At 32.8% G+C, this 26087-nt stretch overlaps 2 protein-coding genes across 2 annotated transcripts in view; one reads left to right on the forward strand and one right to left on the reverse strand.

Annotated features, from left to right (window-relative positions):
- Window positions 1-13225, reverse strand: part of LOC135134839 (T-cell leukemia homeobox protein 3-like) — a 57446-nt gene extending 44221 nt beyond the window's left edge. The window contains exon 1 of the mRNA XM_064063688.1: window positions 12620-13225. Coding sequence (XP_063919758.1) covers window positions 12620-13082 — 463 coding nt within the window. The 5' untranslated portion in view covers window positions 13083-13225. The remainder of the gene's footprint in view (window positions 1-12619) is intronic.
- On the forward strand, window positions 2105-4914 carry LOC135134832 (uncharacterized). Its single transcript, XM_064063674.1, has 8 exons — window positions 2105-2231; window positions 2725-3123; window positions 3174-3256; window positions 3440-3585; window positions 3645-3850; window positions 3909-4120; window positions 4215-4371; window positions 4427-4914. The coding sequence occupies exons 1-8, from the start codon at window positions 2165-2167 to the stop codon at window positions 4681-4683; spliced, it is 1527 nt and encodes a 508-aa protein (XP_063919744.1). The 5' UTR covers window positions 2105-2164; the 3' UTR covers window positions 4684-4914.
- Window positions 13226-26087: the final 12862 nt, after the last annotated feature.

The following is a 26087-nucleotide window of genomic DNA, read 5'->3' on the forward strand; positions in this document are numbered from 1 at the left end:
ACTGGGTTTTTAATTTTGTGTTCATTGTTATGGTTTTGGTTTTTTTGTTAAATTTTTATTGCAAAAAGACCTTGATGTTAAAATTAGGTACCTACTCAATGTTGATTTAATATATGAGTGTTCCGTTTAAAAACATTAAGATAAGGTCATTTCCAGCTAAACCGGAAGGCAAAACAATTGAAAATATTATTAAATTCTTTTGGTAACATAAAATTCAAATTAAAAAAAATCGCTTTGTAAATAACAAAGAGAATTCACTGTTTTGAGATTTTTAAATATGCCTCCATAACCTGATGGCCTGAGTGTTGTTAATTAAAGTAAGAATACTAAAAAAATATTTGAGGGTGCATATTTTCTGAGTCTATCTTTTGTCCAGAAATAAATTCTCAAATCTCATGATAATAATTAAATATCAATAGGAAAGATATAAGAAGTCTAGCATTTGCAGTAATCTTGAGAAAGCATTTTAAAAATTGCAAAAATCAAAAACCAAGATATTATTTTTACAATTCACTCCCAAAGCATTAACAATAACGCCTTCTTAACGCGAACAAAGTGCACTTAGACACCCATCGTGTTCACCGCGTCCAATTAATTACAAAAAACATCTCGTTGACTCCGCCATAATTAACCAGCTGAGCTTCTATTTACCGAAACGTTGAACAATTTAAAAGCAATTACGTGATGCCAACCCGGAAACAATAATGAATTTCGTGGTAGGCACCGGAGTAATCACTCTGTGTAAGTACACTTTTCACTCACACGTTTTTTAAACACCGACACGTAAACTGTTATCGGGAAATAAACACCTCATCATTTAAAAGAAATTTTAACTGTTTTAAGCGGCGAAACACTTACTTAGTTTTACTGATTCATAATAAAAAGCTGATACTATATTTCGCACCTGAGTGTCATTTGCATAATACCGAATTTATCGTATGGCATGGGTCGGTTGGTCGCTCCCCGCCTTTGCAAAATGACACATAAATTCCAAATACTTTGAAAGAATTGAAATTGTTTACGTAAGATTGTCATTTTTAATAAATTGTGTTGTTACCGTAAACACGAAGGTCGCGCTGCTACTTAATTAATAATATTAAGTGCCTCCCAACGATTATTTTTATTAATTTGCACTACACCGATTAGAGTCTTAATAGATGTAAATGTTAACAGTTGTGTTAAATATGGCTAATAAAAGCTAACGACAACATACGTTGATATCATTTATGCTTTAAGTGTGCTTGTGCAAAACGAAGCGGCAATTACGACAAGTAAATGTTCTAACACAATAGCAATTTAGGTGCTCTTATGCATTTAATTGTGGTATTATAAATTATAAGTGTTGCGGTTGATGTGAAAGTTGTGTAAACTTGAAGGTTTCGATAAAATTTAAATTAACATTAAACGGTATTGTTTGTTTAACGCAACAAAGAAACGCAGGCTTGGTGACAATTATTTTGCCAGGGTTATGTAAGAGTGAGGTTTACGATGAAGTAAATGGATATAGTAAAAAAAGTGAATGGAAAAGATTAAGAATGTGGAGTGAATCTGGGAAAGTTTGCTATTTTTTAATAAAAGAGAAAAAAAGGTTTGTAGATGTTGACGAAATGTGGTCAGCCGACGATATTAAATGTTATAAAATTGGTGGGTAGAAATGATTGAGATCCAAATTTTTAGCAAATGACGTGGCAACGTTGTACCCAACCACGTTTATTTCCTTGTCTTACACTCTAAAAACAGTCCGTAGTAAAATCAACTATACCTCTATAGTTGGCCGGTTTATAATTGCTCGGACGATATTGTGTCGTTGTTTTAACAATATAGACAAATTTCGCATAATCGTGACAACAGTATTAAAATAATTGCGCTTATATAGTTATGAAAACTGTACAATTTAGTTCATTTGATCGAACAGCAGAGTAAAAAAATGTTGTTACAGTTTGCATAGTTGTTCGAAACCACTACGAATGGTACATTTTAATCGTAACCGAGAAGTTTTGTTATAATAACAATGCCTTTATTTCTGGGAACCACCGTGTTTTCGTCGTCTCAGTTTCCGTCACGAAGTCACGGGTGCATGTGTGACGCAGTTAGTGCAGAGAAGTGCAGTGTTTTCGTTCTTTTTGTGGTTTTTCTTAATATTTGTAGTTACAAAAAGGTAATTATGGAAGTTGAAGTTAAAGATTACCTAGACAAATGGGGTCTGGCCCATTTATGGGAGAGTTTTCAAGGTACATACCTGTTTAATTCCAGTTAATGTCCAGCAAAAGATAAAAGCAATTACTCCAATTATTATGAGTATTGCCGCTGTAAAATCTCGAGTCGTTTTCGAAGCTGTACTCTGTGTAAAGCTGTCAATCAAAATTAGTCGCTACCCTTATATACCTTTCCAGAACCGTATTTGTTCTTTAGTGAATGCATCCTAATGCATAATGGTTTTATTGCAGGTTGCGGTCTAAAATACTAAAAAAAATACTCCTCACAAAATAATTGACGGCGTTTGCATTTATCTTTTGCTGGACTTAGTATGGAAGTACTCATGCATGTTACTCAACAATTTATTATTTATTTTATTACTCAACAATCGTCATCCTTATTTCTACGGCTGTTGAGTAAAAATGAAAAGATCATTTTTTTCTTTTTGAAAAAACTTAAAACTTTTTAACTTGTTTCATATAAGTAGTATTATATCACAATTTAGTAATTACGATTCTCATCTTTCAGAACAGGGTGTAGATTTTGCAGCCTTTATTAACCTAACGGAGGATTTAATAAAGGAACTTATTCCAAAAATAGGAGATAGAGCAAAGTTTTTGTCCCACTTTAAACGTTTAAAAACTGACATCTGTATTGTGGATATCGAGAGTTCTGATGGTCCATCTACCAGCAAACGGAACCATAGCGTGTCTGATTTGAATTTTATTTCACGACCTCTCTATAATTTGGAAAATTCGTTGTCACCTGCTTCAACGACATCATTAAACAGTTTGGCTGTCGATGAAAATCCAATATTATCTGATGCTAGCTTTACTTCTATCTGCTCGACTCCTTCACAGTCATCTACACCGTTAAATGAAATTATATCCAAAGAGTACGAGGATTTTTTTCAAGATAAAGCACTAGGTAGGTATGAGCTTGAATTTTAAAATTCGTTTAATTATGTATAATTCTAGATTTTGTACCTGTTCCCTATAAAAGGCAAAATGCCTTCATTGGCAATCCCACAGTAGGGGATGAACCAATTACCTATGATTTTGTAAGTTAATTTATATTCTTACATTGTTCTGTTTTGTATTTTTTGTTATGGCAAATCGTTAAGCAAGTAACATATATTTACTATGCAATTATTTTTCAATAAAATGATACTTTCTTAAGAAACAAATATGTATAATAAACAGTTATGTCCATTCAATTCAATTTTAAAGTAAATATATTTCAGGACCTAAAAAAATGTTTAAAAAAAAGTGTTAAGGGACGTCAGTTGTTGCAAACAAAGTCCTCTGAAACGTCATTAACACCTACCCTACAGAACAATCTAGTATCAATCATTATTGAAGAAGAATTGCGAACCCATTTGGACAAAAGGTGAAATAGATTATTTTTTAAAAGTATTAGCTTCTGAGAAATAAAAACTTTTTTTATAGAATTCCTTCAAGACGGTTTATTCAGCTTGCACGCTATATTAAACAGTTATTTCCAAAGGAAAGAATTGAAACATATTATACACCGTACGTCAACGTGGATGGAAAATACAAAAAGTGTGCGCGTGGAAAATTATTTGATAAATACCACAATACTAGAAGAACATTAAGACAGTCTGGTATTTTAGAGACTAAAGGAAATAGTAGCAGTAGGTTATTTTTTTTATTAAAAATAGAAATTTTATAATGTACCAACTGTGTTTATAGAAACCTCGGAAGAGGAATTGAGTGCAGAAGACGATAACTATGAAAATATCGTACAGTGGTTAAAAAATAACTACGAACCGTGGCCACAAGTGATTGAACATTGGAAGGAAACGTCCAAAACCAGGCTAAAAAAGTACAACGAGAGTCAGTCTACAATATTTGAATATTTAACAACATTCCCTGGACTTAAGAGACCTCTTGGATACACTTTAGTACGTGAGCTATATGAAATTATTATTTTGTAGGAATATATATTGAATTTCATTTACATTTATGGTAGAACATGAAATTTATAATTATTTTTAGTTTGAAGTGGATTTCCAAAAACTTTTCCCGAATCAGGAATACAATTTATACGCAAAAATTAATGATTTTGTCGTGAAAATTTTGAGCTTAGCCAAAAATTCAAAAGATGTAAATGTAAAACATTACTTAGAGAAGTTGTCAGAAAGTCAGTCTGAAGGTATACAATCTGATTTATCCATTTATAAATTGCAATAGTAACAAATATGTTTTAGATGCCACTAATGCACTTGCATTATTAATTTTACCCCATCTTGTCCAAACAAGTGTCATATCAAGTACGTCACAATCAAATCCAAAAAAAAAAATAAGATGGAGACCGTCAAAAACTGAGTGCCAGGAGACGTTTTTACTGCATGTTCCAACAGCAGACGAAGTGAAGGTGGTGCTAGAACAGCAGCGGAACAAATTTCTTAATAAGTGTGATACATTTCAACCCCTACCCATTGTGGTAGGTAACTTTGAAAATTGAAGTTGCATGTTACAAGTAGACTCTTATCTATATAGCGTAGAGAGCGTAGTCAAATGTTTTGATGTATGTTTCAAAATGTTCCACGTTTTAAATGCAGAATATCCGTCTCCAAGTAAGCATCTTTGGCAGTTAATTCAACAGCACATATACAATATTCACGATGCAAAACATGATGTAAATTACATTTCCGTCAATACATTTTTGAGTCAGTTGAATAACTGTTAAATTTTTGTCTTGTCTTTTTTACTTTTGTTTTTAATTTGTTTATGATATACCTAATTTTCAAATATATGTTTTCAGTGTAATAAATCATTTCTTTCCATAAAAATATTGCTATTGCACTTAAAACACGTGCATTCCTTTAAAGATGGACCAATAATATGTTGCGAAAATTCTTGTTTCAGAACAATGAGTAATATAAATTCTTTCAGGAAGCATGTCAAAGACAAACACTTGACTTCTAACAATAGAATTACACCTAGTTTAGGGCAAAATTTTTCTGCAAGCGAAAAAGTAAATAAAAACTTGCAAATGCTACCATCAGCGTCGACCACATTGAATAACGTTCATCAGAATTCAAATACAGACACCCCTTTACAAACTCATTTAATTAAAAATGAAATTGATACTGAAAGCTTTAAAAACGATATCTTAGAATTTGTTTCATCTTTGTATAGCAATAATTGCATACCTAGGGTTGAAGTTCAAAATGTTGTTAATATGACATCAAAATTATTTAATGGAACATTTTTAAAAACTTTCCAAATTTTTATTTTTAACTTGTTAACCACACTTAAATGTGAGGATAAATTAATTGATTTGGTAAATCTTTATTTTAACTTGCGTCAAAATCCTTTCAAAGAGTTGTCAACAGAATATAAAAGATTTAAATATTTTCAGAAATGTGGTTTTTATGTAAAGCCTGAAGAATTTATTATACGTGAAGACATCGAATCAAAAACTAAAAAATGTTGTCCAACGGTAAATACTTACGTTTCAAAAGGTACGTTTATTCCACTTAGAGACAATTTAAAAAAAATTTTTGAATTACCCAATGTGTTTCAAAAAACTTTCGAATATACCAAACTTCTTATGGATAATACCATCATTAAAGAAAATTTTATTCAGTGTGAGCTTTGGCAATCGAAATTACAACTATTTGAGAATAAAATTGTTTTTCCATTGTTCATATATTTCGATGACTATGAAACGGGAAATGTACTAGGATCGCATTCAGGCGTAAATAAGTTAGGGGCGGTATATGTTTCGATTCCATGTTTTCCCCCAGAATTTCAGTCGTTAACAGAAAACATTTTATTGGTACAATTGTTTAAGTCTCTTGACAGAAAAACGGTTGGTAATCAAGTTTTTAAAATTGTAATTGACGAATTAAATTATCTGCACAATGTTGGAATAAATATTAACTGCGGACAAGAATGTAAGACCATTTATTTTACCATCGGTTTATGTATTGGAGACAATCTTGGACTAAACTCAATGCTAGATTTTGTTGAGAGTTTTAGCGCAACTCATTTTTGCCGTCTTTGCACAATGACAAAATCTGAGTGTCAAATAAAATGTGAAGAAGATCAAACTCAGCTTCGTAATGTTATTAGTTACGAAAACCATCTGCATTTAAATAATCCTATTTTAACAGGTATTAAAAAAAAATCTATTTGGAACGAAGTAATTGGTTTTCATGTTACCGAAAATTACAGTATGGACATAATGCATGATATGTTAGAGGGAGTGTGTAATTATGACCTGAGTTTAATATTAAAGCATTTTATTTATGAAATAAAATTATTTAGTTTGACAATGTTAAATTCTAAAATTGCGGCTTTTGATTATGGATCAGAAACAAATATTCCACCTAAAATTAACGAAGATCAACTAAAGAAGAATAACTTAAAGATGTCTGCTTCTGAAATGATGTGCTTTGCTTCACTGTTTGGTTTAATGGTTGGTCATTTAGTGCCAGAGAATCATACCTATTGGCAGTTATATTTGACACTATGTAAAATATTGGACATAATTTTAGATAAATCAGTTCAACCTCAATATGAGCAACTCTTAAAATCATTGGTTTATGAACACCACTATATTTATACAGTTTTATTAAAACAGACACTTAAACCGAAACACCACAATATGATACATTATCCTTTACTTGTACGTATGGTCGGACCTCTGGTGCATATTTGGTCTATGAGATTTGAATCCAAGCACAGACCCTTTAAAATTACTGCTAATATTAGTTGTTCAAAGAAAAATATTTGCTTAACGTTAGGAATAAAAAATCAACTTCAGTTATGTCACAAACTTATTTGTAATAATGGATTTACAGAAACAGTAAAGTATGGTCCAGCAGATTTTATATGTCTTTTAGAGTATGAATTTAACATGTTTATTACTAATGATATAGATTATGTAGAACGCTTTAAGTGGGTAAAAATTTTAGGACTAATATACAAGAAGCATGACATTATTGTGGTTGATGTATTGGATCTTCCATTATTTGCTAAAATATTAGATATTATAACTATACAAAATGAAATTTTCTTTATATATGCGGAATTCCTTACAACTGGTGTCTATGAACATTATCATGCATTTGCTGTAGAAAAAAACGATAAAAGAAGCCTGATAAAAATTAACAATCTTAAAAACTACAACAGATATTATCTTAGCATGCTTCCTGATGGAAAGTATTACATAAATAAAAAACATGGGATATAAAATGTAATATTTAAACCTACCAAATGAAAATTAGGTTCGTCCTATATAAATTCTAATGGAATTTAGAAACTTGTTTGTTATTATTGTACAAATGAAGTAATGATAAGCGTATTAATAATTGCATTTACATTGTAAACTGTTTACATTTATTTTTTATTTTTTAATAAAACATTTTAATAAAAACAGATTTTTTATTTATTAACTAAAAACTCTATTAGCCACAACAATATTAAATGAGTTACAATTCTAGTTGAAATAACTAAAGCAGTAAGTCGCACCGACCCTAATCTATATTGTTGAGTTGACTATATGATATTGTTATTGTGCCAACTATACTGTATTGTTGGTACAACTATTTTGATCCAAATATGTCAGTATTGTCCTCGGCACAATAAAGTTAGTTGTCCCTATATTAATTATAAAACATAGTTGGTGTAATCAGAATTATTGTCGACAGAACTAATTTTTTTTTCCGTGTATCAAGCTGAATATGAAACGCGATTCACTTTTTTCTGTAAAAATATTCATTCTTGGCTGGGTTTGGAATTTTGCTTGTTTTGGCAAGAACTAATGAAATTTTGGTAAAAAAGACAAACTATTTGTTACGAGTAGTTATTGTCTTCTAATTTATTTTGTTATTATTTTGTACGGAAATTCAAAAATTACGGCAATTCATCAAAAAGTTCTTGAAATTTATTTTTTATTTTGGTATCTAATGGAAAGATGTTTCAGCCATTCATTTAATATATTTATTTATTACAAAGGGATTACAGAATATTAAGTTGCCTTGTGCCACACATACGTGGAGTTGGCAGGTATTTCAGAACACCAACACAATGAGGTGGCAAATTATTTTGGTTTATGGTGTATACGAATTTTAAAGGAAAGCGGCACGTTTTATTAAAATCCGCGAGACTCTTTCAAATTACTTCAAAACAAGTCAAAAAGAGTCCCTGAAATTATAATAAATTGCCTCACAAATAATACACAGAAAGATTTCCGAGATTATTTCAAATTACTTTAAAAACAATACGTAAGAGGGCCCCAAGATTCTTTCTACTTCAAAAACAAAATACGAAGGTTTCCCGAAATTCTTTCAAACTAATTACTTCAAAAACCAAACACAAGTGGTCTCCCACGTTCTTTCAAACTACTTCACAAACAAAGCACAAGCGGTCCCGACATTCTTTCAACCTACTTCAAAAACAAAATATAAGGAGTCCCTGAGATTCTTTCAAACACTGCAAAAACCAAACAGAAGGAATTCCCGAGATTCTTTCAAACTACTTCAAAAACAAAACATAAAGGGGTCTCCGAGATTCTTTCAAATTACTTCGAAAACAAAACACAAGATGTTTCCGAGGTTCTTTAAAATTACTTCAAAAGAAAACACAAGGGATCCCCGAGATTCTTTCAAACACTTCAAAAACTAAACACAAGGGGTTCTTGAGATTCTTTCAAACTATTAAAAAAACAAACATAAAGGGGTCTCCAAGATTCTTTCAAATTACATACTTCAAAACCAAAACCCAAGAGGTCCCGAGATTCTTTCAGATTATTACTTTAAAAACACGACAAGGGGTCCCCGAGATTCTTTTAAACACTTCACAAACAAAGCACAAGAGGTCCCCGAGATTCTTTCAAACTACTTCAAAAATAAAACACAAGAGGTCCCCGAGATTCTTTCAAATTATTACTTTAAAAACATGACAAGGGGTCCCTGAGATTCTTTCAAACTAGTTCATAAACAAAACATAGGGAGTCCCCGAGATTCTTTCAAATTACTTCAAAAACAAAACACAAGAGGTACCCGAGATTCTATCAAACTACTTCAAAAACCAAACACATGGGGTACCCGAGATTTTTTCAAATTACTTTAGAAAAGACAATGGATACCGAGATCTTTTCAAACTTGAACTTCAAAAATAAAACACAAGAGTTCTAGGAAATTCTTTTACGCTACTTCAAAAACCAGACACAAGGGTTGACCGAGATTATAGAAGGATTATCACTTTAGAAAGATAAAGTATCTAAATGTTAAAGTGATAAATAAAATTAAAAATAGCAGTGACTATTGTGATGTATTGTGATGTATTGTGATTTTTTGAAAATTTGCTTGTTTTGGCAAAAGCTAATGGAATTTTGAAAAAAAAATGAAACCATTGTCTTTTAATTATTTTGTTATTATTCTGTACGGAGATTAAAAAATGTCCTTAATTTATCAAAACGTTCATGAAATATATTTTTTTGCTAAGGTATATAATAGCAGAATGTTTTGGATATTCATTTAATAATTGTTTTTTCATTACAAAAGTATTACATAATATTAAGTGCTACGCATAGGTGGAGGATGGCAGCTATTTCAGAACACCAACACAAGGAAGTGGCAAATTATTTTCGTTCATAGTATAGTAGTTTTATTAAAATCCCCGAGACTTTTTCAAATTACTTCAAAAACAAAACATAAGGGTTTATCGAAATTCTTTCAAACTACTTCAAAAACATACGCAAGGTGTCCTCGAGATTCTTTGAAACTTCATACTTCAAAAACAAAACACAAGATTTCCCCGAGATTCTTTCAAATTATGTACTTCAAAAACAAGATAAGGCCTCCCCGTGATTCTTTCAAACACTTCAAAAACCAGATACAAAGACCCCTTAAGATTGTTTTAAACTACTGCAAAAACAAAACACAAGAGATCCTCAAGATTCTTTCAAATTATTTCAAAAAGAAAACAAGAGATCCCCGAGATTGTTTCAAACTAGAACGTCAAAAACAAAACACAAGGGTTCCCCGAAATTCTTTCATATTACTTCAAAAACCAGACACAAGGGATCCCTGACATTCTTTCAACTACTTTAAAAACAAAACACAAGGGGTCCTCGAGAATGTAGAAGAATTTATCTTCAATCATCACTTTAGGAAAATAAAATAAATCTAAAAGCGCTAAATAAGATTAAAAATAGCAGTGAACAAAAATTAAAAAAAAAACAGTTAGTTAATTATGACACTAACCAAAATTATCACAAATTTAGTTACACAGTCAAAAAGCAGTCTAAATAATTTCTCAGTTTGAGTTAAATTATAAAGCGATTTAACTATAAGGTTTCAATTGCTTTTTTCGGTGATATATTTCAAACGTTGTTTATCATAGTAGAGTTAAAAATGTTCGCACATAGTCAAAAATAAAGGTTTTATTGTAATTATTTGAACCAAAATGAAGCCTTTTGTTAAAAATAACTGAAAAGAAAGTCGTCCACTAGGTCACGAAATTTATTTTTAAAATAACGATGGCAGCAGTGCAGCTATTTGTGAGTTTATTTGACAGTTATTACACAGTAGGTATTTGATAGTAGGTAACTATCAGACCGAATAAAGTTCACCAACATACTATTTTTAGAATTAAATTTCAATGGTTGCTTTTTTCTCATCATTTAATAGATACTTAGGTATCTATAAGCAATTTTTATTAAAAAGTGAAAAACAAATATTTACATGAGAAAATACCGGGTAATTTTTTAAATTTCTGATATAAAATGTCGACCGAAAAGTAAGTCGTATAGTTTGCCCAGTTCTAATTCGGTTTTATGATGTGTAAAAGTTAACTTCCTTAACAATAGATTACTACTGCCGGTGATGGGACAGTCATAAATAAGGATTTAATCATTGTTTATAATGTTAAGTTAACTTTTACACAATGGGGTATCATAAAACCGAATTAGAACTGGGGAAACTATAACTCGAACTTGCGAAGTGACAATACATAATATAGGTTACCACTACAATACAAGTTAAGTTCTAAGAGACAACCTACGTAATTTGGTGACGTAATGGGCAGCCAAAAACAATGAATTTAAAAAATCACGTGGTATAATGTGTAAATGATCCTAGTATCAAGGGTGGCTCTGGAATATCTTTGTTAATTATTTTGCCGCCCTATTACAAGAATAAGGCAGATTTTTTTGACATTTCAAAGCCATCCTTGACACCATTTATGGATACGGTTTATAATGAAGAAGACGAAATATTGCTATAAATTAGCGAACATTTTTAGGGCTCTCGAAACAATTTTTAACTCGACTAGCGCCTCATGAAGATTTCATTTTCATTTATTAATGCACAATTTCGAACACTGATTACACAAATAAATTAGATTACCTAGACATTGAAAATCATTGTAATGTATAATTTTGGTTTAAATGTGAACATCGACAATTTCAAACGTTAAACCACAGCGTATTTTTCCAAATTTTTGTTGACGTCAGAAACCAAAAAAAAAATTGCACCTTGTTCCTGCTGTTCATTTTTATTACACAGGTAATTATTTACTTCCGCTTGGCTCCGGCAATTAGTACCCAACACACTTTTGATGAAATATTGCACTCCAATTTCAATGTGCCGCATTTATTTTAATTATTTTGTTTTACTTATTTTTTATATCATTATTGTTATTTTTTAAATAATTGTAGTTTTGTTAAAATATTAATTTCAAGCACGACAATGCTTTTCGAGCGCCGCCAACAATATAACAAAAAATCGGGTGAATTAATTAAAAATTAAAAGTTTAAAATGACAATACAGTTTAAAAGTAATTTTTTTTCATTATTTAACATTCTTTAATTTATCACAGTTTTAAATAAATAAGTAAAAGCTCTGAAAAGTATCGTGGTGCAAATTCTCTTTTTACCGTCGCTTCGCTGTAACCTCATCCATATATAATCCGCCCAATTTAAATATAATACTTATCAAAATACTAAAGCTCCTTTGAATGGCCCCTTAAAAATCTGTACAACAATAAAAGAACCACCTCCAGGCGGTGTTACGCGTCCCATAATTACAGTTATCATCTCGCTACTGAGAAACAAACACTTTGCGTGTCAACGTCTTGTTAGTCAGTTTTCGAAGCCGTCGCACCACAGAACAATCACTGCGGGATTACCGGACGCCCTCTGGTGGCCACAAAACACGCAACGAAAATAGCCTCACCGCAAGAACTATTACACTACTCTGCGTTAAAATAACACCAAATTCGACACACTTTTTTTGTGTAATTTATTTACAAAAAATAAAATCAGTCACTAGTATAGCCTGTAATTTAGTTGTGACACTAGTAATTTTAGTCAAAGTACGGGCAATTCGTCTGCCGCAGGATGAGTCAGTGTGACACTAGTAATTTTTAGTAAATGCGGGACTAACCTGCTAGCCTATCCTTGACGACTTGAGTGGCGAAGGCGGCGGCCGCCGCCGACCGCTGGAGCACCGGGTCCAGGCCGAGCGTCCAGGGGCTGAAAACTCCGCCGGCGGGACTGCCGGGGCCCCCTAGAGGCCTGTGCGCGGGCACCCTCAAAACACCTTGTCCGTAAAATCCCGACGGCACCAGGCCCCCCAGGGCGCCCCTCTGCTGAAAAATGGCAGAGTTGTGGTGGTAGAGCGACGCGACACCGTCCGGCTCTGTCTTCTGTTCGAAATTTTTGCCTAATAAGTTCGAAATGCTAAACGGCAGGACCGTACTGGTGGAACTGTGCGACGTGGGCACATTTTCGGGGCTCGAGCAGTGACTCCTGGCGCTGTGCGGCTCACTGTCACTATGTGATAGTCTGCTGTCGGTGTCCAAGACGTTGATCTCGTGGTCGTCTTCCGTCAGCTCGTGGTCGGACATTATTGGTTAATAGCGATCGATTGCGGTTAATTGCGATTAATTCGTCACTCGTTTACGCATGGTTAACTATCACAGGGCCGATTAATCCGGGTTTAATTAGCACGTGAGACAGCCGGAGCCGACCGGAAAACAGCCGCCTAACTTTAACGAATGTCAGGAGAACACTAGCCACCAACTAACTGGTTGCCATGGCATCGCCAACGTAGTTAACGCGAGCCCAATCATTGGCCAGATTGCGTTTGTTAGCCCCACCCACGCCATTTCCCATTGGATTAAACTGATTCCTGCTAAATTGAATATCTTTCTGTTAATTTTTTTGTGGATCAAGTAAGCGGTTTGGTTTGTTCGTTCAGATGGTGTTGCCGGTGCGCACGGGGTAATTGAATTTTCGAATTAATTCCACACAAGAGCGGATTAACTCGTTATTTTTTCAAATGCCGGGCATTTTCTCATTTCAATACACGTCAAATAAAAAGAATCACTACTGCGGCGTCGCTAGAGCGAAAAATCAAAAATGACACATCCGGAACGAAATAACGAATGCGGATATTACCCACAAAACGCGATCGATCCTTTCACCCTGTTTTATGCATGCAGATTAGGGGCGGTTTTCAAGAAATCAGAGCGGTCAGCGTAACGGTCAACCCGTTTAGAACCGATGCCATCCCACCATCTCGTTCGGACAACGGGTGTTTTGTTTCAAGAATTAATTGTTGTATTTTTTCCTTTTTTCCCACTTCTTCTTGCTTTTGTTGCTTACAGCCATTTTGATTTTTCCACGAATCGCTGTCCAATTATGCGCGTTCAACTGTTTAATAAATGAATTAGCTTCTTTTGTAATGTAATTTTCTTTATGTTTCCCCTGATGAATAATTGAATGCCCGTTTAATGGCTCTGCTTTACACTCGATCTGTCTCTGCGGTGGTCTGCAGGATGCTTCCAAGAACGACACATCGTCACGACATACGGTAATGAAACACAAAAAAATTGGGAGTCAGAGTTGGCTAATATATTCCACATATTTATATCTCAAAAAGATATATTTATTTTAGTTGTATAGACCAAAACTATTACTTCAATCATCGCTACTATTTTCACATTTTCGTTAACAATAATTGCCTACAAAGCTCCTCATCGATCCTCCCCATATTTTCCACCAATTCATAATTTATGCGACCCGCTTACTGCACTTTTTTGAGATTTAATTTTAACTCTGGTCGACGTTAATTCGCAGCATCTCCCCTGACAGCACGTCTCGCTTCGCATTTTCCCCTTTCTTTTCTCGTTTTAATCGCTTTGTCTGCAGTGAAAGACCCAAAGAGGACATAAAACTCATAAAAATTATCGCTTAATTACCCTTAAAATTTTATTATGATTTGTTCTTTATCGAATTCGAAATTCGAACCCGGCTTTACCAAGAACCGACAATTAGTCAACCACCCGGCTAAATTACCACGGTATCGAATTTATTTTACGATTTAGAGGAACTACCCGAGAAGGAGTGGTTTAAATTGGATGAGAAATTGAAAGAAAAAAACACCTGTTGGACAAAATGTACCTACATCCAGTGTTTTAGGATAATTTAGAAAATGTAGATAGAAAATCTCATTTTTCACATTTAACGGTACGTAAGTCCAAAATGGCACAAAAATTCGCATTGCTAGCTTTCTAGTTCTAGAAGAAAATTTTCGAATATATAGCAAGATGTAATTTTTGAGTCAAAACAACGCCAAAACTGCAGCAGAATCCACATTGTTATTTAAAGCATTTGATTCTTTGGAGTTTTTCAGTTCTACATATATAAGCAAATTTTCAGACCGGATGCTTGATCTATTTAGTATGGAGAGACAAATATACAGGGTGAATCACTAAGCGCGCGGTCCCCGATCTCATTAAATATTAGAGATAAAAAAAAGTTACAGACTAAAGTTGTACGTTTTTTTTTGGAGCATACCGTAAAATGATTTTGAACTTATTTTATTATTGCATCTTTCTCTATTTTTTGTTCCCATTTTTCCTGTATGGCGATGTGTCTCCTAAAAAAGTAAAAAAACACAGTAAATATCAACTTTTAACATAGAAAAGAAAGGGAACAACAAATACAATAAGATGTAGGAATAAAATACAGAGTGTTCTGTTTGAAAAACCTGAAATATCATTATTTGAAAATTGTTCAGTTTTAGTTTTTTTTTATAAACATTCTGTACACAGTTTTACAATTACAATTACAATTACAATTTTGGTCTGTGACTTTTTTTCCGATTCTAGTAATTAATGAGATATCGAGAAACGCGTGCTTAGTGACTCACCCTGTATAGCCTAAAAACGTAAATTGTTTATCTTGATTTTCCCAAATTCATTTTCCTTATTGTTTTTCCCAATTTTCGACAAGAATCAGTCTTTTTCAACGCTACATCTTTATTTAAGAGTGAATCAAAACTATCCAGATCTATTTTGGCACAGAAGAAGAATTTTCATCTGGAGCAAAATTTTCTTCGAAGATCATAAGAAATTGAGTGGTACTTCCGCAACGGGCAGCAAGTGAAAATAGATTATGTAAACTCGCAAAATATGAGGAAACGGACTGCATAAAATTCTCATTATTTTGAAGAAACACCTACAAGAATTGGAGTTTTTCTTAAAGGAGTAATTTAAAGCTACAAGATATCAGAAGATGCCACATGAATTTATTGACCATCTTGATCCCAAAAAAATTATAAAATTTTTATTTTCAGCATGACGCTGCAACAACTCATACAACTCAAATAAGTTATTTGATTTTTCAACGGAAATTTTATGACAGCTGTTTAATTAGCTCCCACGCAGACCATATCCATCCACCTCGATCACCTGATCTGACACCTTCAGATTATTTCTTGCTCCCGATTTTGAAAAACACTATTTTTAAACAATCAGTAGATACAAGACTATGACCCGGTTTATATAGAAAGCGAATTAAAGTTAATTCGCGATTAATTTTTAACTGAGGTTCGTTGCTAAGCAGTGTCCATGTTTTAACCAATCACGGGCTCATATTCTACGTTTTAATCTTCTGTTAAATTAATTGAGGCTTAAATATTTAATTCGCTTTTTATAAGTACTTACCCGAATATTTGAGAATATGAATCGTCGAGTCAATTTAAGTATGGAAGCTTAAATAATAATAAATAAATCAACCAATCTCTTTTTGTTATAGTTTCAGAAGAAAAAAAATTAAAAATGGGTGGGTGGGCGGGGTTAAGTTTAATTTTTTCCTACAGAACCTTTTATAAGCAAGCAACAACCCCGCCCACCCACCTTTTCCTCATTGTAGTGACTACTCTTAATACAGTGTTTTTTATTTTTTGGTTAGTCAGACTTAAAATTTTAAATTATCATACCTAAATAGGTATATAATTTTAAATCCATCAAGGGTTTAATTCTTGTTGACATAACCTAACATAACTTTCTAAGTTCAGCCGCAGACAACTCATATTCAGATTACGTTATGAAATTGAGAATTAATCACAGTAATCATCACGTTTTTAAGAATAAAGTGAATTATGTGCTAAAATTATTAAAATTTTATAATTTAAAAAAATCTGTATCAACGACCTACTTTTCACCTGAATTTGTTTTGGCAAGAAATTCTTAGGTAATTAGATCACAAATCAAACATCATCACTCGTTAAAAAAATGAATCCCTGAAATGAAGCCGGGGTAGGTGGGCGGGGTTAATTGTATATTTTTCTGTAGAATGGGAATATTTTATGGTATTTTTTTGTTATAATACCTATTTGCTGTAAGATTTATTTCTTATTTCAAAAAAAAAATAGAGAAGGGGTGGGTGGGTGGGGCTAGGTTTTACTTTTTCCTGCAGAATCTTTTATAGGCAAGCATTAGCCCCACCCACCCACCCCTTCTTCATTGTAGTGACCACTCTTAATATTGTTATCTCAGTAGTGTTTTTTACTTTTTGGTTAGTCAGATTTTTGAACAAAAGTACGTATTATAACAAGGCCATAGATAACAATTAATTTGTCATTCTTGATTACTTATTACGAGGCTATGTTTAACATTTTCCTACACAATCTTTTAAAAGCAGGCAATAGGCCCGCCCACCCACCCCCTCTTTATTGTAGTAACTACTGTTAATACTGTTAGTGTTGTTTTTTTTTTGTTAGTCAGACTTTTAAACGAAACTACGTTTTATAACAAGACCATAGATAACAATTAATTTGTCCTTCTTGATTACTTATTACTTATTAAGTTTTTCCTACAGAAAATTTTATGAATTTTTTATTTTTATAAATATTAATTGGTCTATTAAAAAATTCTTGAGTAATTTGATCACAAATCAAAGAATGATTTGGTAAAAAAAAATTAATCACCGAAATGGAGGCAGGGTGGGTGGGCGGGGTTAATTATATTTTCTTCTGTAGAGCGGGAAGGAACTAATAGAACCTAGGTTGTTAAAAAAATAAAAAAAATCTTTAATCGTATTTTTTTTATTGCAGTACATATTTGCTATAAGATCTATTTCTTGTTTGGGAAGAAAATAAACTGACAAAACGGGTGGGTGAGCTGGGGCTAAGTTCAAATTTTTCCTACAGAATCTCCTATAAGGAAGCATTAGGCCCGCCCACCCACCCCCTCTTCATTGCAGTGACCACTCTTGATACTGTTATCTCAGTAGTGTTTTTTATTTTATGGTTAGTCAAATTTTTAAACGAAAAATTGCGAATTCACCATAATAATGCACAATTTTAGGAATGAAATAAATTATGTGTTAGTCATTAAAATTTTGTAATTAAAAAAAGATCTGTATCAACGACCTACTTTTCGGCCGAATTTATTCTATTAAAAAATTCTTGAGTAATTAGATCACAAATCAAAGAATGACTCGGTCAAAAAAAATGAATCACTTAAATGGAGGCAGGGTGGGTGGGTGGGGTTAATTATATGTTATTGTGTAGAGTGGGACGGAACTAATAGAAGCTAGGTTGTTAAAAAAAGAAAAAAAGCGTTAATCGTAATTTTTTGTCGTAGTACGAGTATTTGCTGTAAGATTTATTTCTTGTTTCAGAAGAAAAAACTGAGGAAACGGGTGGGTGGGCGGGGCTAAGTTTAACTTTTTCCTGTAGAGTCTTTTATAAGGAAACAATAGCCCCGCCCACCCACCCTATTATAGCAGTGACTACACTTGATACTGTTATCTCAGTAGTGTTTTTAATTCTTTGGTTAGTCATATTTTTAAACGAAAAATTGCGAATCCACCATAATAATGCACAATTTTAGGAATGAAATGAATTATGTGTTAGTCATTAAAATTTTGTAATTAAAAAAAGATCTGTATCAACGACCTACTTTTCGGCCGAATTTATTCTATTAAAAAATTCTTGAGTAATTAGATCACAAATCAAAGAATGACTCGGTCAAAAAAATGAATCACTTAAATGGAGGCAGGGTGGGTGGGCGGGGTTAATTATATGTTATTGTGTAGAGTGGGACGGAACTAATAGAAGCTAGGTTGTTAAAAAAAGAAAAAAAGCGTTAATCGTAATTTTTTGTCGTAGTACGAGTATTTGCTGTAAGATTTATTTCTTGTTTCAGAAGAAAAAACTGAGGAAACGGGTGGGTGGGCGGGGCTAAGTTTAACTTTTTCCTGTAGAGTCTTTTATAAGGAAACAATAGCCCCGCCCACCCACCCTATTATAGCAGTGACTACACTTGATACTGTTATCTCAGTAGTGTTTTTAATTCTTTGGTTAGTCAAATTTTTAAACGAAAAATTGCGAATCCACCATAATAATGCACAATTTTAGGAATAAAGTGAATTATATGTTAGTCATTAAAATTTTATAGTTTAAAAAAATCTGTATCAACGACTTACTTTTCGGCCGAATTTGTTCTATTAAAAAATTCTTGAGTAATTAGATCACAAATTAAAGAATCACTCGGTAAAAAAAATGAATCACTGAAATGAAGGCAGGGTGGGTGGGCGGGGTCAATTATTACATTTTCTTCTATAGATTGAGAAGGGACTAATAGAAACTGGTTGTTAAAAAAACAAAAAACCGCGTTAATCGTAATTTTTTGTCGTAGTAGTTGCTGTAAGATTTATTTCTTGTACCTATGGTCGGCAGGGCTAAGTTTAACGTTTTCCTACAGAATCTTTTATAAGGAAGCAATAGCCCCGCCCACCCACCCCTTCTTCATTGTAGTGACTACTTAATATTGTTATCCCAGTAGTGTTTTTTTATTTTTTGTTTAGTCGGACTTTTAAATCAAAGTACGTATTATGACAAGGTCGTAGATAACAACTATGATTACTTAAAATATTTTTCCAAAAATACGTACCTATAGTTAGCAGATGGTCAAAATTTAAGGTCAAAAATGACTGTGGTGGCTGCCCTATGTTCCATCTAGTACTAAGAGGTATAAAAAGAAAACGAAGCATCTATAGTTCGACTAATTTATTTTTGAGATAATACGAAAATTTACTAGTAAAAGCAAAATTGTTAGAGCGGAATCTGTCGCTTAGGCGGCGTATCTCAGATGAATAATCCTATTTATTTTAATGTTCTACATTTTCTGTTTAATTAGATACCTACAGTTATTATTCTTATTTAAAGGCATGAATGACTTATGATCATTGCTATCCAATAGCGGTAAACGAAACACTGTTACATTTAACCGTGAAGGAATCACAAAACGGAATGATGACACTCCTTTACTAAATTGGCAAGTGGACGATTTTACATCTACTGCGAGGTTATACTTCTCAAGGAATTTCCACTCTAGCTACAACTTCTTTATTTAAATAGCACAGGTTTTATAAAATAATTACATAGCAGAATTTAAAAATTTAGAATCATTAAGTACTGGACTTGCCAAAAAATAAAAAAATGTGTTATACCATATGGTATGGCAGAAACCTTTCAATATACAATGCGACACGTCGAACACGGTCGTCTTCCAGCGGTCCATAATGCAGATTCCGCATGACCGATAGAAAGCCCATTCCCTAACCATCCCGATTGTGTATTCCAGTGGCGTATTGTTGCAGAGTCGTTTCCGTTGTTTTATCCTCTCCAATGCGGTTGGTCGTCTTGCCATCCATAGCTCACTCCGTGCCCTCGGGCGATCCGTCTTTCTTCCTCTCTCCTGCAAATCCCTTATCGCCTGCTCGATCTGATTGCCGGTCTTTCGTCTTTGTCGACGTCACATCAATTTTTCAAAGATGGCGCGAGCGGAAACAAATGAGCAGCACGGCAAATTGGAGTGTAAGAAATAGCGGTTAGCTTTTGTTTTATGCGATGCCAACTGCCGCGCTATTGTTATGTTTAAGGGTTTTTATAAATCTTTGAGTGCCACTGAATTGTTCGAGAGGCTCGATCTGCCTGCTTTTTATTACTCAGCGGGATTGACTCGGAGTCGTCTTCTCATAACTCAACCGGAAACTCCGGAGTGCACGGTTTACGATATCACAGACACACAACCGCACAAATTACAAATGACAGACGGACGCAACAGCCGCGATGGCAATGCGACATTATTGTCTTGTGCGCTGGCGGAGTTTTCGAGTTTGATGCACAGGGAATTGAGGCGAATAACATGCAACGAAATAAGTTAACAGGGTATAAAACCACATTGGGGTGGATTTTAACTCTTTGCTCAAGAATTTTGTATCTACAACTTTGATAAAGCCTTTTAGGCTTTTGTAGAGATAAACCGACAACCAAAACTAGTTTTATAAGTAACTCTTGTAAGAACACGATAATAATAATAATAATAATAATAATAATAATGAAAAGATAACATTAACAAGTGTTTATATGTAATTAAATTTACTTGCACCACCCCAAAAGAATAAAGAAATTAGAAAAGGTATGTATTAAAAAAAACATCTAAGGTTATTTAGACAGAACTTCCCTCGCCTCTGGAGTAGGTGTATAGTAGGTACAACACGTCCTTGTAAAATGAAATGCCTCATTCATTAATTTTTTTGAGTCAGTCTGTATAAGCAATTCTAAAAAATATTAATGATGTGATTAACCAAAAGTATCTAAATACATTTTTTGGGGAGTATAAACAGATAAATTTTGATTAACCATTTATCATGCTTACAATAGCTTTAAAGCGTTCGCAAGATTTCAAGCATTCGGTTTTGGAGTTTCAAAGTTAAATTGTAAAATGTTATTTTATAAAATTTAAATAACATTTACTACTCAAAATTTTGAGGTGACGTCGCTATATTGTTTGTGGGGATGATTAGAAAAATTTTGGAACTTAGGGTGCTATTCTGCAAGAATAACAAGCAAAATTTCGTTCTTATTGCGAAACAAGCTGGGGAAAAAGTTTCCGAACAATATGTATACAAGGTGATTATAAAATTTGTCACTGTATTTTTAATAAGAATTTTGCGTCTTTTTAAGATAGACAGCGAATCTTTAATTCCAACTAAATTAGGCATTATGTCCTTATATCAGTCAAGAAACACCAAAACAATTTCAAAATTTCAAAGGCAACTCGATTTACTTAGGTACGATCTTTTATAATCAGAACTGACAAATATTACAAGAATCAATAAAGTATTCCCGATATTTCTATTTTTACTTCGAGTTTGTTGTCTTTTGAATTAATCATAAATTCATAAATGACAATGAAGAAACAATTCAGAAATCAGCATCTATTTACCTGTTTTTGTGAGCTAACTATTACGGATTTTTTTTAATTAACGAAAAAGGTCCCAATGCAAATTCTACAAAATTTTCAAAAACGTTCTACTTCAGCTTATTTTGATAATGACTGAAGGAAAAAAATTATGGATTGTTCCTGAAATGATTTCTAACAAAGTAGATATTTTAACTTTTTGGAAAATTATCTACTTTTTTTGTATTCGTATGTTTTGGACAATAAAATGGAAAGTTATTAACGTTTAACGAACAATTGGACAGTTTTATACTTTTCCAGCATCAGTGACAGAGTCCTTTTGGCGAATGGCCACTTTCATGTTATCTCGCCGTTTTATAACTCCTAGAAAAATAGGTCTCCCGTTTCGAATAGGTATATGTCTTCTGTTTGCCATTTTATTATACAAGTCATTTCCTCAACTATTTCAAAGATTGTTGTGAAAATTTTAAATCCTATTTCGAAAATATCGTGTCCATAGGAAAACACTAAGCAAAAATAATGCGGTCATTACCATGAAAAATTTGATAACCAGGTAAATTTTATTTAAAGTGAATACATCGAATCTATTAATTTATTCATATTTTTAACCCTATGCATGTAGGTTTTTGGAAAAAAATGAGTTTTCCAGGAAATTTTTATAACCGAACTCAGAAACAAGAATTCAAATGTTCTGAGATTTTGCAAACGCTTTACCCAAGGTTATCGTGAACATAGTAAATCGCTAATCCCAATCATGTGTTCATCCCTTCCAAAAATTTGATGACGTCATTTCAATATTTTATTAGATGTCCATAATTTTATTGGTATATAGGGTGAGTCAATAAGCATATGCAAATGATACTAAATTTTTTAATTCTGCTAATTATTTAAGTGCTAAAGTATAGCTAGAGTGGAAATTCATTGAGAGGTGTAACTTCGCAGTAGATGTAAAAACGGTAGTCTCATCATTCTGTTTTGTGATTCCTTCGCGGTTGAATGTAACAGTGTTTCGTTCACCGTTAGTGGATAGCAATAATCATAAAGTCATTCATGTCTTTAAATAAAAATAATAAGTATCTAATTGAAAAGAAAATATAGGACATTAAAATTTTTAAGTACGATAATTCTTTAGAATGTCTTCGTCTCAGATACGCCACTTGAGCGACAGATTGCGATGACTTAAGTATGTTCTTGTCATAATATTGTCACTCTAACAATTTTGTTTTTGTGTTTATCTTATATTTAGTAAATTTTCGTATTATCTCAAAAATAAATCAGTCGAACTAGATACTTCGGTTTTTTTTATTCCCTTCCAGATGAAATATAGAGTAGCGACAATCAATTTTGGCCGTAAATTTTGACACCCTGCCAACTCTACGTATTTTTGGAAAAACATTTCAAGTAATCAAGAAGAACAAATTAATTATTATCTAGATATGGCCTTGCCTAATACGTAGTTTCGTTTAACTGGCTAGTCAAAAAATAAAGAAAAAACACTATTGAGATAACAATATTTAGAATAGTCACTACAATGAACAGAGGGTGGGTGGGCGGGCATATTGCTTTCTTATAAAAGATTTGGAGGAAAAAGTTAAACATACCCCCGTAATAAGTAATCAAGAAGATCAAATTAGTTGTTATCTATCGCCTTGTCATCATACGTACTTTCGTTTAAAAGTCTGACTAACCAGAAAATAGAAACCACTACTGAAATAACAGTATTAATAGTAGTCACTACAATGGAGAGAGGGTGGGTGGGTGGGGCTATTGCTTGCCTATAAAAGATTCTGCATGAAAAAGTAAAACCACCCACCCGTTCTGTATTTTTTTTTACTGAAATAAGAAATAAATCGTATAACATATACTATAACAAAAAAATACTATAAATTATTTCGACTCTAAAGAAGAATATAAAATTAAGCCCGCCCACCCACCCCGGCTTCATTTCAGTGATTCCTTTTTTAACGAGTGATTCTTTGATTTGTGATCTAATTGCTCAAGAAGTTCTTGACACAACAAATTCAGGTAAAAAGTAAATCGTTGATACAGATTTGTTTTTAAATTATAAAATTTTCAGAATTTTGGCACATAATTCACTTTATTCTTAAAAACGTGATGATTACTGTGATGAATTTGCAATTTCATAATGTAATCTGAAGATGAGTTGCCTGCGGCTGAACCTAGAAAGCTAGGTTATGTTGTCAACAAGAATTAAACCCTTGTTGGATTTAAAATTATATATACAGGGTGTTATTGAAAGGTACGTACAACAAAATTGACAGTTCTTCGCGAAGTCTAAGAAGTCTGAAAAACTTATTTTGTGTTATCAAAATTGTAAGGGGAAAATTCAGCCTTATCCAACCTTTTTAGACGCTACTGAGAGATAAATTAGGTAAAATTAATTTATTTCAGTAAATCCTAGCAACTGTAACAATAAAACTTTTGTCAAGACTAAATGTTGCTATAGAAACGAGAGATGATCTTTTTATCAGAGGCGGACAACGAATTTGGACAGAAATTTTAATAATTTTTATCTCTAAAAGGAGAACACTTTTACCTGAACTTTATTAACTTTTAGCACCCATACTTCCAGACCAATTGCCGATTTTATTTTGTACGTACCTTTCAATAACACGCTGTATGTAGGTATGATAATTTAAAATTTTAAAAGTCTGAGTAACCAAAAAATAAAATAATACTGTATTAAGAGTAGTCATTATAATGAAGAAAGGGTGGGTGGGCGGGGTTGTTGATTGCTTATAAAAGGTTCTGTAGGAAAAAATTAAACTTAACCCCGCCCACCCACCCAGTTTTTCATTTTTTTTTTCTGAAATAAGAAATATATCTTAGCAAATACTATAACAAAAAAAGATTGGTTGATTTATTTATGATTAAATATTTAATTGATTTTACAATTGCTGGATGTGTTGGCCTCCAGCTTCCATACTTAAATTAACTTAAGTACTTAAAGAAAACGAACTAAATATTTAACCCTCGATTAATTTAACAGAAGATTAAAACATAGAATATGAGCCCGTGATTGGTTAAAACATGCACATTGCTTAGCAACGAACCTCAGTTAAAAATTAATTAATTAATAAACCGGCTCATAGTCTTGTATCTACTGATTGTTTAAAAATTGTGTTTTTCAAAGTCGGGAGCAAGAAATAATCTAAAGGTGTCAAATCAAGTGATCGAGGTGGATGGATGTGGAACAAATTAATTATTATCTAGATATGGCCTTGTCATAACACGTAGTTTCGTTTAACTTGCTAGTCAAAAAATTAATAAAAAAAAAAACTCTTGAGATAACAGTATTTAGAGTAGTCACTACAATGAACAGAGGGTGGGTGGGCGGGGATATTGCTTTCTTATAAAAGATTTGGAGGAAAAAGTTAAACATACCCCCGTAATAAGTAATCAAGAAGATCAAATTAGTTGTTATCTATCGCCTTGTCATTATACGTACTTTCGTTTAAAAGTCTGACTAACCAGAAAATAAAAAACACTAATGAGATAACAGTATTAAGAGTAGTCACTACAATGAAGAGGGGGTGGGTAGGCGGGGCTATTGTTTGCTTATAAAAGATTCTGTAGGAAAAAGTTAAACTTAGCCCCGCCCACCCACCCGTTTTCTCATTTTTTTTTCTGTAACAAGCAATAAATCTTACAGCAAATACTACATATAGGTAACAAAAAAATTATGATTGGCACTTTTTCTTTAACAACCTAGACTCTATTAGTTCCTTCTCACTCTACAGAAGAAAATATAATTAACCCCCCCACCCAGCCTGCCTCTATTTCAGTGATTCATTTTTTTATCGAGTGATTCTTTTTTTGTGATCTAAGTACTTGGAATTTCTTGACAGAACAAATTCTGCCGAAAAATAGGTCGTTGAAACAGTTTTTTTTTTTTAAATAATACTTACAATTTTAATGACTTTAGCACATAGAAAATGAATTATAGATATAAAGCGAAAATATATCGAAATATATAAAAATATACAGGGTATTCCATTTGAAAAGACTAGGTGATGTGTTTCGCCTTAAAAACAAAACATTCTGTAGATTGAAAATAATTTTGGTATGAGATCCTGAAAGAAATGGACAGTTTAAGTTTTTCTACTTCTAATAACGAATGAGGTGGCTATGAGTCAGTTGCACACAAACTATCTGAAAGGTAAGGGACACTTGCGCACAGCGGTCATAAAGATTTGCATATAATTTCAATTCATAAACAGTTGTTGCCTGTCGCAGTAAGTTACCATTTGGCGGATAATTGTCCAAATTGTGAATAATTTCCTTACTAGCGAACCCAGTGTGGATCCTTTTAAACGCCGGATAATTTCG

The sequence above is a fragment of the Zophobas morio genome, unplaced genomic scaffold (genome assembly GCF_036711695.1).
Source record: "Zophobas morio isolate AGI-343-1 ecotype UQ-CSIRO unplaced genomic scaffold, CSIRO_AGI_Zmor_V1 ptg000004l, whole genome shotgun sequence".
NCBI classification, from domain to species: domain Eukaryota; kingdom Metazoa; phylum Arthropoda; class Insecta; order Coleoptera; family Tenebrionidae; genus Zophobas; species Zophobas morio.